Genomic DNA, 19,060 nt, shown 5'->3' on the forward strand with positions numbered 1-19,060 from the left:
ACGGGAGATGCACTGCATCCTGGCCTCCAGAATCACGTGAGATAGGGTAGTCTATAGGCACAGGTCAGTCAGATCTCATGTCTGTTTCTTTGATGGTCTTGGCTGTGCTGTGTGGGCTTTGTCTTCAGTCTTGGACTGGGCCAGGAAGTGGGAGCCCCACGTGGTTCAGACAGACTACATGGCTTGTACACACGTGGCAGGACTGGTGCTGGAGAGGCAGCCCGAACAAAACTCTCTCCCTCAGCAAAGCTCATGAAAGATGTATTCTAGCATGTGCGTACTAAGTTGAGGTAGTAGATCCCTTCCTCCCTTTGAAGAAAAGCCTTGTTAGCTATCATAATTGGCAAGTAGCTCATTGTGCAAATGCGGCAAAACTAATTGAGTGAACACTTCCCATCTCTGTTGTAGCTTGAACTATACCAAATGTATTGCGCTATCCCCAGCAATAAATTGCTATAATTAAATATTTGTTTAATGAAAACAGAACACAGCCCTTTGAGAGTTATCTGCTTTATCCAGATATTGCTGATTTTTTGAGTTTCTTAGGGAAAAAATTGTAAATCTTCACAACAGTGTTTCAATTTCCCCAGAGCTTCTACTGAAGTTATTGAAAACTGGGAATGCAATTATATGAGTCTCATTTGTTGTGTCCAATTTATAGTACCTGTAATGTGGTGTTCAGTCATTGAATCTCAAAACAAATAAACATATCCCGAACTCAACAAGACCAAAATCCAGAGAGAGCCTTAAGCTGGGGAAGAGGGTAATCAGGTGTATATGATCTGCGAAACAAATCTGACAAAGTCTTGGCCAATCCAGTGGGGAGGCCGGAAGCCAGAGGACCTGTTAGAGGACTGCTGCATTGGACAGAAAGGGCCAGACGCCCATTGTGCTTAGTCATGGACCAGAGCCTGCCAGGGGAGAGTGTGGCCTGGGCGGTGTGCTCGGCTGCGTCCTGAAGGGCTTGCAGCTGTAATGACAGCCAGCTGTCCTCCTCCAAGCCCAGGAGAAAGTTCTTTCTGGGGGCACTGGCCGGTGCCCTTCCATGGCTGCCGCAGCCCTGGCATGCTTTGGGCCCAGTGCATTCTCCAGCCTCGTCTCCTACAACTCTTTCTCATTGTTCCTAAAATATGCCATATTCTCTCTTACCCCCTGCATTATGCTGTTTTTGTATTTAATACGTTAAGTATAACATGTTAGAACTTTATAGGATTTGAATTAGGATCTGTCCTTATCCTAGACGAGTTTACTCTCTAGCATTCGAGATTAATTTAAAAAGAGAAAAGGATTTCCCTGAATTACCTTATTCATTTATTTATTTTAAACTTGCTCACCCTCACTTTTGTGCTGCAGAAGGGTTCTTTGAAGCATTGACTTTGTAATGCTTTGCTTTCGTGGTTCCACATTATTGTTTATCTGTAACTGAGTCCTAAGTGATACTATCAGGATGTCGTCTCATATGCCTGAATCTTCAAAGAACAAGTCTATTTTCTGGTGCTGTGATACCCTTGAGAACTCAACCCTGGCATTTACTGGAAAACATGAAAAGTTATTTCTCTAAGTTTCTAAAAATGTAGGACGTACATTGTTTAAGATGAGCAGAAATAAATCTAGATTATCATGTCCTAAAAATAACAATATGGATCTTTAGGATATTTCCTAGTATCATGTGACAATAGAATCAGGGACTCCAGTTCTGATATTTTAAACACAGACTTTATTTTAGACAAAATTTGGACAAAAAAGTTGCCATTAATTTACAACTGTATGTTTTATAAATTATAACTCATACTTGTTTCATTTGTTAAAACTTCAATACTTTTTGGCCTCCTTATACCACGTCATTTTTTAAACAATTTTTTAATCAAATGATTCAGGATGTTGAATACGTACTATGAATCAGAGCAAATGCCTGAATTATATTTATACACATACACACAAATATCAATGACTACAAATTAAATACTACATAAAGGCTATAGGTTTATTACACATTATAGTTAATTATTTTATTCTTCTTCTAAGGACCTAAGCAAATATTGACACGCACACACACACACACACACACACACACACACTCACACTCACTCATGAGGTCTGACAAGTTTGTGAACTTGTTGCAACAACGTTGGTAACCTTTTTTGATATCAGAGGGATTATTCATTATGAATTTGTACCAACTGCACAAACAGTTAACGAAGTTTACTATTTGGAAGTGCTGAAAAGGCTGCAGGAAAAAATTAGATGACCTGAACTTTTCACCAACAATTCATGGCTCTTGCATCACGACAATGCACCAGCTCACAGGACACTGTCTGTGAGGGAGTTTTTAGCCAGTAAACAAATAACTGTATTGGAACACCCTCCCTACTCACCTGATCTGGCCCCCAGTGACTTCTTTCTTTACCAAAGATAAAGGAAACATTGAAAGGAAGGTATTTTGATGACATTCAGGACATCAAGGGTAACATGACAACGCTGATGGCCATTCCTGGAAAAGAGTTCCAAATTTGCTTTGAAGGGTGGACTAGGCACTGGCGTTGGTGCATAGCTTCCCAAGGGGAGTACTTCAAAGGTGACTGTAGTGATATTCAGCAATGAGGTGTGTAGCACTTGTTCTACGATGAGTTCACGATCTTAATTGTCAGACCTCGTATACCAGCAAGTTATTACATAGTTAATGACATTTGCTTCAGTGCCTGCCACATACAGTTTTTAATAAACGTAACAGTAGTAGAAGTGGTATTAATCATTGTATGGTGTTAGACCCCTTCGCTGTTGTGATCTGTAACATATTTTGTACAATGTATTTATATAATGCATTGTATAAAATATATAAGAATATCTAAAATATATTTTATAGAACATATTATGATCTTTTGATCTTATAATAAATTTCTTGAAGTAATGTGATCTTAGAATTAGACAATATTTATAGAAATCTCATAAACTAGTTAGTTACTGTTTATAGCCCAGGTTCATGGACTCACCATAGCTTTGTTTCTTTTGACATTTTAATTTTACAAGAATTCTCTTAATATTAGAAACTTGAATTGAATGGAGTACTCCTTACATGTTGAAGTGTTTCCTGGGAGAGGTCTTCAGCTTCCTCTCTTCCTGGAGAACCAGTGAGAATAGTGTCCGTAGTTTTAGTGATGGAATCCAACAGGGACGTGTTGTGCAGTCCAGCTCACCATTGCTTTGCAGCTTTCCTGGATAGAAAGAGAAAAGGAAAGATGTGCTCCAGCTTCTCAGATCCTGAAACACATTATGTGCCATAGGTTCACTGAAGGATATCACTCCAAAAAAAGTCAAAAGTTTACTTTAGAGCTCCAAAGGCAGATTTCCTCCCCTTACAGATGGTATGGAAGCTTCTGGGATCTTCTCCAGTCAGTGTAACACTTTTAGATAGCACCTCCTCTGTTAGGTCCCTGTGCTGTGATTTTCTGCCGAAATCCAAGGCCCAAATAGCCTCCAGTCTTGTGGAGACAGATGTACAGGTAACCCTAGAATACTTCAGACAATAAAAAATTCTATAGCGCACCTCTTCAGAATAGAGTCAACATTTTTTAATAGATTGTTTATATACAGCTCTTCTCTGCACAAATCACCTCTTGCTTTGTTGTATAGAACCAATATCATTATTGTTCTCTTTGTCAAGTGCTAAAGTAACTGCTTATATGTTCAGGTTCTGGAACAAATGCTGGGCAAGCTAAGTATTAGATGAGGAAGCAGAGAGAAGAAAAAGATTTCTGGGCATGGAGTGAACTGGCAGGCTGTTTCCTAGAACATTTTGGAGACACCTTCAAAAGGGGAATTCACATCTCTGTTTTTCCTTATTCTTAGAGACCAGCAATCTTTTTTATAGTGCTTGGCAACAAGAGAAAATAAATACACCCAGTGCTTTGAAGTGACTCAGGAAATGTTGCTACGGATATAAAAAGCTCACTGCCTCAGAAGCTGTGGGAGACTAATCCTTGCCTGGTAGAGGAGAAGCACGCTTTTTGTATGCTCTGGGACAAGGGTTACGTTTATCTGCTTGCTAGGAATCTCGGTTGGATGACTCACTTGCCAGCTAAAATGCCTTGTTAATGCAGAGAATTACAGATAAGGTTGGTGTGGTGCTTCTCTGCAGAAGTAGGATGACCTTACAGTACTGCCCTGTGAAATTGCAGAAATTGCAGGTAGAGGAGGAAACTGTATCTTGAGGACTTCTGTAAGAACAGTACACATATAAGGCAACATCCTGAAAATCCTTACTAGGTTATAAAATTTCTCTTCATTTGGTGTATCCCTTAGCAAGACGTATTACGTGTGGTACTACCTACATCCATAATTATGATTGTTCCCAATGATAATAGAATCTGTATGTTTTAAGAAATGATTTGCTTATAGTTTACGTCATGACTCAAGTACTGAAATGATGTTACTGTTTATCATGGGGGATGTACCTAGAAGATCAATATATTTTCACTGGCAGTTAATTAAGGAATCAGAAGAGAAATATATTCATAGAAATACATTTTTTTTGTGTTAGATATTTCAACAAGTTCAGTGTTGAACTTGTTGAGAAGATCAGAGAAGATGGACTTCTGTAGTATTCACTTCCCATCCTCCTCCTGTCTTAATGCCCAGAAGGGGAAAATGTCTTTCTGCATCCATGACTGTCTGTTTTCCCAGTAGCACTTCTACTTAGTATTCCACGGGCAATGTGCTAGTCCATAACACCAGATGACACACTGAAATCCGGGTGCATAGAGTAGAAATCAGATACCAGCTTCTTTCCTGGATCTACTATGTATCTTCCCCTCTCAACATGTATGTGAATGTATATATATATATAATTCCCAATATTGGACAGCGGGATTGAGATATTTTGAAACACATTAGGAAATGGGAATATCTAAATTGACATAGAATGATTATATTTTAATTTTATTTCCTCATCCATTTCTATTAGAGATTTTAGATGCCTATAAAATTGACCCTAAAGATTCTGATTTTTTTTAAAGCATCCATGTACATAAAGGGAATTATTTCAGAAAGAGAAAATTATTATTGAGCAAGTATTTTATCCCACATTGCACTCAGTTTACTACGATACTCATGAATATGGAATACACTTAGCAAAATAGCAAGTAGCATTGCTTATAAATTTAAGGTGCACCTGGGGATGATAAGGTGATGAGCTATTTTATATCCATGTATTAGCTGAAGCAAAGTTACCACATGAGAGATAGGCTTTTAGTAATTAATGTCACTGCAGTAACAGTTTTAACATTCTCATTTAACATTATAAAATGATCCAAACGCATATCTAGAAACCAGAGTGTTGATGACCGAGTGCAAAATTTGCAATCAGAATGTTCTCTATTCTCCCAGAAGGTGGAAAGGGGGTAATTAACATAAACTATTTATATTGCTCCAGATTGCAAAATCTAATACAGCTACTCTGATAGCCCTATTATAAACTGGTCAATAAAAAATGAAGGGAGTTTTCTCCCACTGAACTTTGGGAAAATAATGCTCCCGAAGTACTGCAAAGAGCTGAATCTACTCCATCCAGACATGGAGCCCAAGAGTTCCATTTATCACTTTAGATAAGAATATGCAGTGAAGACTTATTTTATGGCTGAAGCAGAGCCAGAAATATTGTTGGGTGAAAACGAATCATGATGATGCAAGATAGGACAATTTCTGTTAAAAAATGATCACATGTGCAGAAATACTAATCTTCTGAGGACAGAGCATTTCTTACCGAAGCCAATCAGTTTGCACAAAGGTTTGGAAAATTGCCTCTTGTCCACTTGCTCAGTGTGGAGAATGACTAAAGAAAGAGGATACAGATTCCATGTCCTGGTCCCTCATAACCCATTTTCCAGAGTGGGGAGAATGTCGTTTAGTGCTCAAAACATTCTAAATATTTTACTTTGGTAGGCAATCGTGTATGTCAGGGAATTTTTAGTGAGAGTGAAAAATACCTGATGCTTTTTGAGTCGTGTTGTCCAGAATGCAGATTTGAATTTTTTCATTTACTGTGTTTCCCCGAAAAGAAGACCTAGCCGGACAATCTGCTCTAATGTGTCTTTTGAAGCAAAAATTAATATAAGACCCGTTCTTATTTGCTTATTTTAATATAAGAGTGGGTCTTATATGATAATAATATAATATAATATAATATAATATAATATAATATAATATAATATAATATAATATAATAAATACTGGATCTTATTTTTTTGTTCCAAAAGACGCATTAGAGCTGATTGTCCAGCTAGGTCTTATTTTCAGGTAAACAGACAGGGTATCTACCAAGCAATCAGCCTCTATGGACATTTATATAATACAAATTGTAATATTCTTTCTAGCTCTACTTCCAAATAGCTAATTGTTCCTGAATATGATGTAACTCATACCTTGCTTTTTCATTTTAAACTAAGTACCAACTGTTTTGAAGATGCTAGTCTAGGTATTTTGAGCATTCTTAACCACAAATTATACCTCTTTCCATTTATCGTGACCCCATAATTCAAAAGGAATATCTTTGAATTCCTTTTCTGTAGAAATATCTTCATATCCTGACAGTGTGAAAGATTTGGAGACCACAATCACCTACAGGAGATTTTATAATATCCATGTTATTTATTTATACAGACTGTGATTCTATGTAATTTTACTTAAAAATATATTTCTGACTCTTCAAAGCATTTAATTTTCAGCAGAGATAATAGAATAAAATCACGTACAAAAAAGAAAGAAAGAAAGAGAAAGTGAGAAAGGAAGAAACCCATGAGTGTGTTTTTATTTTTTTAATTAAAATTTATTGGGGTGACAGTGGTTAGTAAAATTATATAGGTTTCAAGTGTTCAATTCTGTAATACATCATCTGTATATCACATTGAGTGTTCACCACCCAGAGTCAGTTCTCCTTCCAGAGCGTGTTTTATTTATTCTTCTCATTCTCCTTGGTATACACTTCCTGATAGAGAGAAATGTAAAAATGTAAATACATGCAAATTTGCTCTTGCCATCCCTTGGTGTATTTACATGGGAAGGATAAAAACAACACATTTCCATATTTACATATATATCACACTGTTGTTTTGTTTATATGGAAAAAACGTCCCACCCTCAGGGATCTCATTGATATGACCTGGGCACCTATAATCCAGGTAATGAAGGACTATTAGTACCCAGAACACATCTGTGAGGAGAGACAGCACTATTGTTACAATCAGGCTTGAAATGTTGAACTGAAAAATGCAAAGTCTTTTCCAGGGTAAATCAAAAACGCATTATTATTCTGAGATTGAACTCATTGTCCTGTGCTCCGTCATGACCAGGGGTACCTTAAATTAAAGGGTTTTCACGGCTCCGTAATGGCAGTCTGAGGGTAAACAAAGAAAAACTCAGTGTTCCCAGGAAGAGTTCTAAGGAGAAGTGGTCACAGCAGTCAGCTGTGGTTACTTGGGGTCAACTTACTCAGAATCTTCATCTCTTAATAAAGAATTTGAATTTTGATCTGCAGGTAATGGTAATCCATTAATGTATTTTGTACAGAAGTTCATAAAATAATTTAGAAAACTAACGTAATGGTTGTGTGCAAGCTGAATTGGAGGATGGAAATACTGATGGCAGTAATAATAGTAAAACCAGTTACACAATTCTTTGAAGAATTAACTCCGTAGTCAGTGTACTCATCAATAATTTGAGGAAGAATTAGAGACCTTGGGAAATAGAGTTTAAGTGTATACTTGCTACTGCTTGGTCTTCTTGTTTGCCGAAGAGTTAAAGCATGAAAACTGTAACCGTTCATCTGTTACCTGTATACACGAGACGTACAGTAGGTAGGTTGAAAAATGCAAACTGAATGACCCAGTTGATGACTCTAAGAATCTGCGGCCAGTGGTGGAGTGGATGCCCCCCCCCCCCCCCCCCCCCCCCGTGAAGCACTTGAGCTGATGTGGCGTCCGCAGTGCTGTGATCAAAATCTGACAGGACGGATGGTGAGAAGCCCCATGGTGGTGACTCAGCTGAATGTGGAAGGTAGAACGGGCTGACCAGAATAAGGGGGGTGTTTCATTCTGAGTATCAAGGTTAAAGGTAAACCTCTTAGGCTTGAGATGTCATAGGGCAGGCGATACTGCGAGTCCAGTGCTGTGTTCACATGTTTCCTTTAACAAGCTAACAGACGAGGAACTAGTAGGGAGGGGACCTTGTGGAGATGGCTTCTGTGCATCTCTCCTGGCCTCCTCCACTGCCGACTTACAGCCACGGTGGCAAGGACCGGTCAGCTAGACTTTCTTCAGTCTGCACACGGAGGCTGGGGTCCCCCCAGCTGAGCTGTCCGAAAGGCCCAGGGACACAAGTGCCCAGGGCTCAGTCAGTAAGGGGATGGCTGCCTGGGCTTTTATGCTCAAGTGTTTGCCAGAGAATCATGGTTTCTAGTGGTCAGGAGTCTCAGCACAAATCCTATCGTTGCTTCCATGGGATGCAAACAAGCTTGTATACATTGCTCACCTCTCAGGCATAAATATGTCCCTTCCTCTGCCTTTTTTTTAAAAAAAATACTTTTCTCTAAAATAACATGTCCAAAAGGAAGTTGTATGTAAACAAGTTCAGGACATTTCTTAACAACAGCATGTTTACAGTTTGACAAAGTTGAATGAAAATGCTGTGTGTTCAGAGGAGTTCATTTTCTTTAGAGGACGGAGGTAGGCATCCTTTGGAAAAACTTACAGTAATCCCGCCCTTTACAAGGGAGGGCAGAGAAGGGGTTGGCCCAGGCAATGGGGCTTGACATCTTGTGGTGTGTTTCGAGAATTACCGCATGTCTAGAATGTAAATGGGGTCCATGTTGAACTTGCCCTTGCAGATCCCGGGGAAGCCAGTACTTCATTTGAAGCTCAACACTGTCATGGTCAGATTTGAGATGTAGAAACTTTGTTCTCATAATCAAGTGGAAGGTTACTTGGTTATAGAAAGCCAGGCAGGTGACCAGTGGGGTTATCCAAGTGAGAACGATGCTGACTGAATTATAGATGCAGCAGGGAGGATGGGGTAAGAATTATTTGAGAAAAATCCTGAGTTTCCGTAGACTTCTCATCTGTGAGCAGAAGGCTTGTGATCTTGCCAGTGCAAGAGGTATTGTTTATTTCTCACCCAAACAGGCTTACATTAAACCACGACTCATTGGGCCTGGTTGCAATTTAACTGCGATCCCAGTGGTATTGTTTCCACACGCTGCCCGGATCAGCAGAGGCTGCATTCTGTGTTTGTCAGTGCAGTACATTCTGATCCCATAAAATCTGAGATCTTTCATTTCTCTGGTGTCTCGTACTTCTCCTCAATCACTGGAATTATTTTATAGGCTTATTAAAACATTTTGATACTGCGGGGTTTTGTCAGTTTATTTGTCTTTTCCCTTTGTCGCCTGCATTGGGTCTCCCATCTTTCAATTAGAGTGCCAAACAATTGGACCAAAGAATTTCCTCATTCTAGTCAAGCTTAACTGGAGTACAGTACAGATCTTAGAAAGTTAAGGGAAGCTTGTTAAGAATAGTGTCTACATTTTTTTGAGACTCGTGTTGAATTTTGTTAAGTTGGCTATGCTTATGTTAGTTGTAATTATCAAACTGCAGGGCAAACATGTCTTGGTTTACATGGGTTAGTCCCAGTTTATGACTGTATTTTGGGTACAAGTATTTACAATGCCCCCCTTTTACTTTCAAAAGTATCTCAGTTTGTATGTTAAATTATGTGGTCGTGCTATCTATCAGGGAGAGCCACAAAGAAATTTTCCGTTTACATATCTCCAGAATTCAATTTATAGAAAGTAAATGTAATTAAAATATGCTGACAGCCACTGTCCCTGCTGTAGACTTCATACATTCTGTATCTAAATCTTTTTAAGGACAAATAGACAAAAACGTGACATTTGTTTATTAAACGGTTTTTACTGTTACAATAGAAAAATGAAATTGCTTCTCCTTTTGGTGTTATATATCCCTCAGCCAGTCTTGTCATGATTCTATTAAGGCAAATAATGTGAAGCTAAATTTTTAATTTTCTAAACAAAATAGAAATGCTTATTATGGAATCTGTTCTGGTGGAAACCAGAGAACCTTACATGGAGTGTGAGACGTGAAAGGAAACTTGCAAAATATTTTACTAAATTTGGTTTGTCCCCTACCTTCATAGATGAGCCCTGCCTTTCAAGATGGTCAAAGGCACAAGGAGGTCGTGTAACGTATGTGGTTACATAGCTGTTAAAGGCGGGTACCATCCTGGAGTGGTCTTTTTGCTACACATGATTGCATGTGAAAAGCCAGAAGCAGCTCCTTGCCCACCAGTCCTCTTTACTAACAAGAATACCCTGACTTGACTGTAGGAAATGTGTAGAAATCAGTTAAAAATTAATGTTTTAGATTTTATATATTGTAGAATATGAGATAATAGGTATGTGCTGGGTACTTGTGTGTATGTGTGTACAAATCCATTATTTAAAATTTTTTAGCTATAGGACTAATAGGATTGTTACAGCCCTTTTTAGAATTACAATCCTTCAATCCTTGATGCATCACGACCAGCAGAAAACACGTTAGCCTAGCCCCCAACACAAGCAGCCATCCCTTGGAGAATGGTGGGCCTATTCAAAACTAGGCTCTCCCTAGACTCTGTAGGCCCTACCTTATAGCACCGTCTGGAATTCATGGTCCAGCCTCACCAAAATTCCTTCCCTAACTCATCCTTACTACGATTCACGATGTCTTTACACCTGACTCCAACAGAAACTGGACTTTTTCCCAAGGACTTTTCCCCAGAGTAATTCTCTGCAGCCATAGCAATGCTGTTGTGTTGTTTTTTTCCTCCCACTGTTTCTTCTAGAATGGGCCGTACGAGAGGGGTAGGCATCTTCACTGCTCTTTGTTGTTTCTAGACCCGTGCTGTCCAAAACTCGAGGCATTTAGCCACCTGAGTACTTGAAATGCAGCTAGCCTAAAGTGACATGTGCAGTTATTGAAAAAAACATTGAAGATTTGGGAGATCAAGTGTGAAAAAAAGAATGGAAAATAACTGAATATTTTTTCCAGCTTTATTGAGATGTAATTGACATATAACATTGTATAAGTTTGAGATATGTAATGTGATGATTTGATAAATGCATGTGCTAAGAAACGATTACCGTAATAGTTTAATATCTTCGTCACCTCACATATTCATGTTATAACTGGAAGTTTGTACCCTTTGACCAAAATCTCCTCACTTCTCCCACCCCTCAACTGCTGACAACCACCAATGTAGTCTCTTTCTGTGAGCTTGGTTTTGTTAGATTCCACACATAAGTGAGATCATACGGTGTTTGTCTTTCGTCCTCTGACTTATCTCACTGAGCGTATTGTCCATAAAGGTCTATCCATGTTTTTGCAAATGGCAGGATTTCCTTCTTTCTCATGGGTGAATAAATATTCCATTTTATGTAGACCGTGTTTCCCCGAAAATAAGACCTAACCGGAAAATAGGCCCTAGCATGATTTTTCAGGATGACATCCCTTGAATATAAGCCCTAATGCATCTTTTGGAACAAAAATTAATATAAGACCCGGTCTTATTTTCAGGGAAACATAGTACTATATATGACATCTTTATTCAGTCATCCTGTGATGGACAGTTAAGTTGATTCCATATCTTGGTTATTGTGATAATGCTGTAATGAACATGGGGGTGCAGATAGCTCTTTGAGATCCTGATTTCACTTATTTTGTATATATATATCCAGAGGTGAAATTGGTGGATCATATGATAGTTCTATTTTTAATTTTTTGAGAAATCTCCATATTGTTTTCCATACTGACTGTACCAATTTACGTTCCCACCAGTAATGCACCCGAGTTCCCTGTTCTCCACAGTCTTGGAAAATGTGTCATCTATTGTCTTTTTGATAATTGCTATTATAACAGGTCTGAGGTAGTATCTCATTGTGGTTTTGATTTTCATTTCCCTGAAGATTAGTGGTATTGAGAATCTTACATACCTTTTGGTCTTTATTGGTCTTTTTGGTATGTCGTCTTTAGAAAAATGTATATTCAGGTCGTCTGCCTGTTTTTTAATCGGATTATTTGGGGGAGGGGTTGGCTATTAAATTGTATGAGTTCCTTCTATATTTTAGATATTAATCATGCATCAGATAAATGGCTTGCAATATTTTCTTTAATTCCATAGGTTGCTTTTTCATTATGTGATTGTTTCTTTAGCTTTATAGAAGCTTTCTAGTTCGATGTGTCCCTCTTATTTACTTTTGCTTGTATTGCTTGGGCTTTTGGTGTCATTACCAGAAAAATTATTTCCAAAACTGATATCAAGTAGCTTTATTCCCTGTGTTTTCTTCTACCAGTTTTATAGTTTCAGGTCTTGTGTTGAAGTCTTTCATTCAAATTCATTTTTGTGAGTGGTGTAGCATAGGGGTCCACTTTCATTCTTCTGCATGTGCTTATTCAGTTGTCCCGATACCTCTGTATTTCGACACAAATTACATTTTAGATATATTGCATAAATAAAATATATCTTACCTTTTTACTTTTTTCAATGTAGCTACTGAAAAATTATAAATTGCCTGTTTCCCATTATATTTCCACTGGATAATGCTGCTCTATTCCACTGTTCTCCCCTATAAGCTCGAGCTCTGCATCTTGTCATCAGATTATATCACTCTTATCACTCATTGATATGGTCATTTTAGTCCTGGTCATTTTCCCTCATGTCTTGATGAAGTTAACATCTAGGTCACCAATACTTTTTTCAACACTACTATCTTAATTCATGGTAAATTCCATATACACTTGAATGAACCTTCCAATACACTGAACTGTTGTTTCCTCAAACTTGACCCCTCACCCCCAACCCTGGTTATCTTGTTTACCTCTGTACGTGAGCTACTAAATTCTATGACACACCTAGACCTTGTCTATAGCAAGATTTGCAAACCCTCCATAATCTCTTGAATACATTTGACTCCCTCTCTTGTAACCAGACACCAACAAGTCTTCAATTCCACCAGCACTCTGATTGACTGGCCATGCTCTTTGACTGTCCTTCAATCCCTGTTTCATTCTGTCATTTATTCAGAAAATGTTTATTGGACACCTATTATTCCATGCTGCATTCTAAACACTAGAAATAGAAAATCTCTGCCATCGTTTTGCTTTCAGTCTAATTAGGGTGACAAATAATTGGACAAGTTTAATACAATACTTAGCATGGTGTCAGATAATGACAATTGCTAAGGAGAAAATTTAAATCAGGAAATGGGGATATAAACTGTTGACACCTAGTATGGGGAAAGTTTTAGGTAGACAGCTAATGAAGAAAATCAGCTAACCCATGTGAACACGTGTGTGTGGGAATAATGCATTACAGGCAGAAAGAACAGCCAGTGAATGCAGCCATGTATTCAAGGACTCTGCTGTATTCAAGAAATAGAAAAGAGGGGAAAAGCATAGTTGGAGAAGAAAGGGGAAAGAAAAGAGAAATAGAAGGGGAGGTCAGAGAGTTACCTGGATATTAACTAATTCAGAGCTTCGTAGGTCCTAATAAAAAACATTGGAAAACAACTGGAGGATTTTGAGCAGAAGAATGTCATAATTTGATTTACGTTTTAACAGGATTATTTTTTGATACTGTATTGAGAATGATTGTGGGCAAATTAGTGCAGCAACAGAAAGAGCTGTTAGAAACTATTGTAGTATTTCAAGTGAGATATAATGGCGGCTCACAACCCCTGACAGATTTTGGTGGCTCGAGCCATGGTTACAATGAGGTCAGAGGTAGTGAGAAGTGGAGAAATTGTAGACACAGATTGAAGATAGAATCACTAGAATTTCCTGAGAGAATAAATAAGGGTGTGCGGGAAAGACAGGAGTCAAAAATGATGGAGATTTTGGCTGGAGCAACCGGTAGGGGAGAAGAGAGTGTGAGAACGGGATTGGGGGAGAGGCTAGGTTAACTCTGAGGTCTCCGCTGGATGTCCACACACACATGTCAGGGAAGCGGTGGGACATAGGAGCGTGGAGTTGAGGAGAGATCTGGACTGGAGATGCATATTTAAGAATTAAAGCCACAAGGCTGCATGAAACACCCAGGGAGGGAATGTAATGACAGAAGAGAGTTAAGGACCTTGCCCTGGGCCACTCCAAAGTTAGTAAGTTGGCTTCTGACAAGGAACAACCAGTGAGATCAAGAGATTATGGTTTGCTGTAACCCCATCTTTCTAGAAGAGACTGTATTCAGGAGGAGGTAAGAATGAATTAGTCAGATGTTGCTGGTGGATCGAATAATGTCAGAACTGAAAATGGACCATTGGATTTTTTTTTTTAATTAAAGTTTATTGGGGTGACAATGGCTAGTGAAGTTATATAGGTTTCAAGTGTACAATTCTGTAATACATCATGTATACATCATATTGTGTGTTCACCACGCAGAGTCAGTTCTCCTTCCATCACTATACATTTGACCCTGTTTACCCTCCTCTGCCACCTCCCTCCCCCCTTACCCTCTGGTAACCACTAAACTGTTTTCTGTGTCTATGAGTTTTTGTTTCTTTGTTTGTTTGTCTTGTTTTGCAATAAGGATGCCATTGGTAATAGTTTTGGATGGAGTGACAGTGCTTGTCTATATCACCGTGATAACCTCTTACTGGTCTCTGGGCTTTCTCCTTTGCCTTCCCATGGTTTATTCCCAACACACCCAGCAGTGGTGACTTGTTCAAATGTATACAGGTAGGTCCTGTCACTCCTCTGCTCAGAATGGCTCCCCATTTAATTCTAATAAAAGTCAAGGACTTACAGTGGCTTAACAACTCTCTATACACATCTAGCACTTCCATTCTACTCCCGTTCCTCATTGAATTCTAGCAGCTAGCCTCCTGGTGCTCTTTGAAAGTGCCTGGGGCCATGTCACTGCTTCAGGGCCTCAGTGTAGTCTGTTCTCTGAAATGTCCTGCCCCAAGTTTTCACCTACTGGCGCATTCACTCATAGTTTTCCCGTCTTTGCTGCTACCCTAGTATTTTTCAGTGTAGCCTATTATTTAAAGTTGCAGCCCCCCTCCCAGTCCCCCCATAGTTATGCTTTTGCTAGTCTATTATTCTCTGTTAGCACTTACCACCTTTTCACTTCTAACATATATATATACATTATCAATTATGTATTATCCTCCATTTGAATGTCAACTCCATGGAGCCTGCAGTTTTTGTCTTGTTTACTGATATATCCTAAGTGTTTAGACTAGAACGTAACATGTGGTTAATGAACAATAAATATTACCCGAAGTAACAAATGTGAAATAAGTTACTCTTTTCAAAAGCCACTAGCTACCGGAACCCTTGCTAAGCAGGGAAGTACTATTTTGTAGGAATCGGATGATGTTAACTGAGCCTAATTAGCTTTTTGCTTCCCTGCTTCTTTATTCAGTTTTCCCTGAGTTTTTATATGCGTGGGGGAAGCTCAGTAAATACTTGTCTGCTATGTGGTGAACACTGCAGCTGGCATCTGTGATTCATAGGCCTCTTCTCGGAGAGGTGCACAAGTGTAACAACTGCTGTAACAAAGTGTGACGGGACGTGGTAAGGAATAATTGTGTTACTTAAACTGGGCAGTCTTGTTTGTTCGTTTGGTTTTGATGACGGGTCTGAGGCCGACACTTGGAGATGGGGAGTAACGCCACAGGGAAGCAGATGAAATTAAAGGGCGGTTACACTCACAGGTCCGAGAGAGGGCGACGAGTCGTGCCATGCTGGGTCTCCATGGGAGGAATGCCCAGGGAGCAGGCTCAGGCAAGCAAGTGGGGAGCCCGGGAGCGAGCAAGGACCGTGGTCAAGTGCCTTCCTGGGGGGTCAGGATAGCAAAAGCGTGAGAGGATTTCACTGGTGTGTGTGAATGTCCCTGGGCACCAGTCAGGGGAGGGCAAGAAGGGGAACGTGTGGCAGGGACCAGCCTTCTCAGCCTGGTGTACTTGGTGTCCTGGGCTGTAGCTCACAGCCTGTGGGTGGGGATGTTAAGGCATCAGGGAAAAGATAAAGTTTAAAAAATGGACAACACACTGGGTGATTTAGAAATGAATGCACAGGGCTTTGGATCCACAGAGAAAGGCACCCCGGCTTCTGTAAATGGGGTGTTTACTGTCCCAGTGGTGTTATTGTCCTAGAGACTTAAGTCTAGCCTTGTAAAGCCTATGTCCGTACACAGGGCGGTGTCCATCTCCTTCTGTCTCTGCACATCAGATGTGGGCCTCACAGCCAGAACTGCAGAACCAACCCAGGCTCACCCCTCCCCTGCCTGCCTGCCTGCTGCTCACATTGATTCTCTAATGTTTTTAATCAGTCTTGCTAAATACTTCTGTAGGGAAAATGAATAGTGATGAGAAGGAATCTTGCTGCTGCTTTATTCTGAGAAATTCCGTGACTGATTTACAGATACTGCTTATTCATCACGGAATCCTAGTGTAGAAGACGGGATTAAATTGCATCCTTAAAGGTTATGGGATCCCTCAAGGCTTAGAGTATAGTAATGAAAAATTGAGACCATAAAAAAGGGATTCCAGAATCTGCATAGTGAATAAACTATTTTTCATCAGGCCTGGCTTCGTATGTGAATTTAGAATTACGTGGATAGGAATACGCCATGTAAATACTTTTTATGGAGCCATAGAACTTTCTCCACTTTACAGTTCATATGTAATTTCTTTTCTTGTCTTTCTCTTAGTTTAAAGCAAATTCTCTTTAGTTTTTTTCCTGAGGTCCTGCATAATTTCTGGGCCTTTTTCCACTAGTCTGGAGTGGCTCTAATAATAAGGGCCTCTGAATACAACTAGAAGCCATTTACTTGCCACCCCAAACAGAATTAGGCAATTCTGAGCCTAATTGCTTAGAAAGTATTCTTTTCTTCAGAAGATTAACAGAGGTCCCTGTCTTCCTACATACTCAGAGGTCCTCCTCGGCCCCAAATCGAATTCTTAGAGTTCTCGAAAAAGCTCCAAAGATAGTATTAAGTCTTATAGACATGTATGTGTGCCTGTCTTAAAGCTTAAAGTACTTTAGCTTTGCGATGAAGCATCCTATCCAAAGTACAAATTTCCATTCTCCCTACACTCTGAAAAAGTCAGAAATAGGAAACTCATTCCAAACTTCTTGGTTCTTCTATGTAATTTACTTTTTGTGTTTTTATGGACCCCCATTCTGATTTATATGTTCCTACAGTGTGGTCGTTAATCTATTTCTTCCTTAGGCTGATACGTTATTTCTCTAATACTTGATGCAAGAGACTGTTACCCCACGGCCTTTCACTTCCCTGCAGCCCTCCTTTACCCATTGTATTATGTGTATAAGGACAGCATCATGGTGATTTTATCTGTAAATATCCTGGAACTGTATTGTCAGCAAAAGGGAAACAGTTAACCAAACTGTACTGTAATCATAGGAAATGATCTCTTCAAAGTGGAAAGTGAAAAAAGCAACTAACCAAACTACATGTAACAATAGCGAAAATGAACAGTAATATAAATGCCATACTACTAAAAATAACAAAGGTAATAGAAGACTGGCTCATTTCTTAAAACAATCCTATGTTTTAGAACATATTCTAAATGCTTTACACTTATTAGCTCCTGTGATCTCATTTCCTCCCCACAACAACCCTTCATTGTTACCCAATTTTTATACTTGGACAGATATAAAAGGTGCAGAGAGTTTGGACAACTTGCTAGGTTCAGTAAAAAGACAGTACAGTACAGATCCTCAAGCATTGCTAGTCAAGTGACAAACCTGAAAAACAGGCTCAATGGCAAGTGCAGGGTGTCACGAAAGCGCCCACAGTCCTGCTGTGGGAGTGGGCGAAAGAGGTACCAACTGCCAAGTCAGGGAAGATCCCAAACGGGAAGACCACAAACACCGAGTTGTAAAGGAAGAGTTGGCTAGTTTTCCAGCTGCATGAGCAGATGGGGAAAATAAAATTTATACTTTGAAGCTGGTCTTCAGACTTGACTCTGCCACTCACCAATTGTGTCTCCTTGAACGAGTAACTCAGTCCCTTCACCTGAACAGCAGAAATGTTATCTGCCATTTCTTGATGGCTCATCAGATAAAATGTCATATCGAAAGCTCTATTTAGGTGCTTGATGCTCTTTAGTTATTTAAAATCCTTTACATACGTGACTCCGTTTTACTTTCCTTTGCATAGGTGGATGTGGTTGTGACGTTGGGAGGACTCGCTGGGCGTTTTGACCAGATTATGGCGTCGGTGCACACGTTGTTCCAAGCAGCTCGCATCTCTCCTCTGCCAATCATAATCCTCCAAGAGGAGTCTCTCATCTACCTGCTCCAACCAGTAAGTGAAGCATAGGTATCACGTCAGCACTTCGCCTCCACGCCACTAGTAACGTTTGAGTAGATGAGGAGGAAATGTCAGCCCTGTGTGTGTCCTTGAACTATGAGTGAAGGTGACCATGTTTGTTTACTTGTGTCTACTTGAGTCCACTGCCTCAGTTCACTGAACAGGAAAAATGTGGAGGAGAAGCCTCAAAGTTTTCATTTTATTGCACCCAGGGGAAAAAAAAGACAAAAAAAAACACAAAAAAAACCTGTGACTTTTAATTAAATTCACTGAGAATTAAATTTAGCACTTTTGCATTTTGAGCAGCTGAATGTGAGAAAAATTCAACAGTGGAAACATAAAGCTTGGCAAATATTTCAAATGGAATGCTCATGTATTTTCAGTGTTGTCATTTATAATTGGAAATTGGATTTGATTTTCTTAAGCACTTAAAAGAAAATCTATAGCTTTTACTGTTCTTAAGTTGACTGCTTATTAATTTCACTGCCTCAGGATAAATTTCTAATGATGATGTCATTCATATCCAATGGTAAACATTAAGGAAATTTCCCATCAGTGTAGTTCTTAGAACAGAATTCTTATTAAATAAACAAGTTGCATAAGGTTGATTGGTGAATTTCAGTTTGAAAAATAATCCTTTGCTAACATTTTTTTAAAGACAGTAGACAATGGTGTGTTT

At 39.3% G+C, this 19,060-nt stretch overlaps 1 protein-coding gene across 7 annotated transcripts in view; it reads left to right on the forward strand.

Annotated features, from left to right (window-relative positions):
* Nucleotides 1-19,060, forward strand: part of TPK1 (thiamin pyrophosphokinase 1) — a 258,145-nt gene that overhangs the window by 119,746 nt on the left and 119,339 nt on the right. For all 7 annotated transcript variants that reach the window (XM_074315230.2, XM_074315234.2, XM_074315231.2 and 4 more), the window contains one exon: nucleotides 18,229-18,375. In XM_074315230.2, the coding sequence (XP_074171331.2) occupies nucleotides 18,229-18,375 (147 nt within the window). The remainder of the gene's footprint in view (nucleotides 1-18,228; nucleotides 18,376-19,060) is intronic.

Source organism: Rhinolophus sinicus, chromosome 8, assembly GCF_057876585.1.
Source record: "Rhinolophus sinicus isolate RSI-liver-muscle chromosome 8, RSI-T2T, whole genome shotgun sequence".
In the NCBI taxonomy this organism is placed as follows: Eukaryota; Metazoa; Chordata; class Mammalia; order Chiroptera; family Rhinolophidae; genus Rhinolophus; species Rhinolophus sinicus.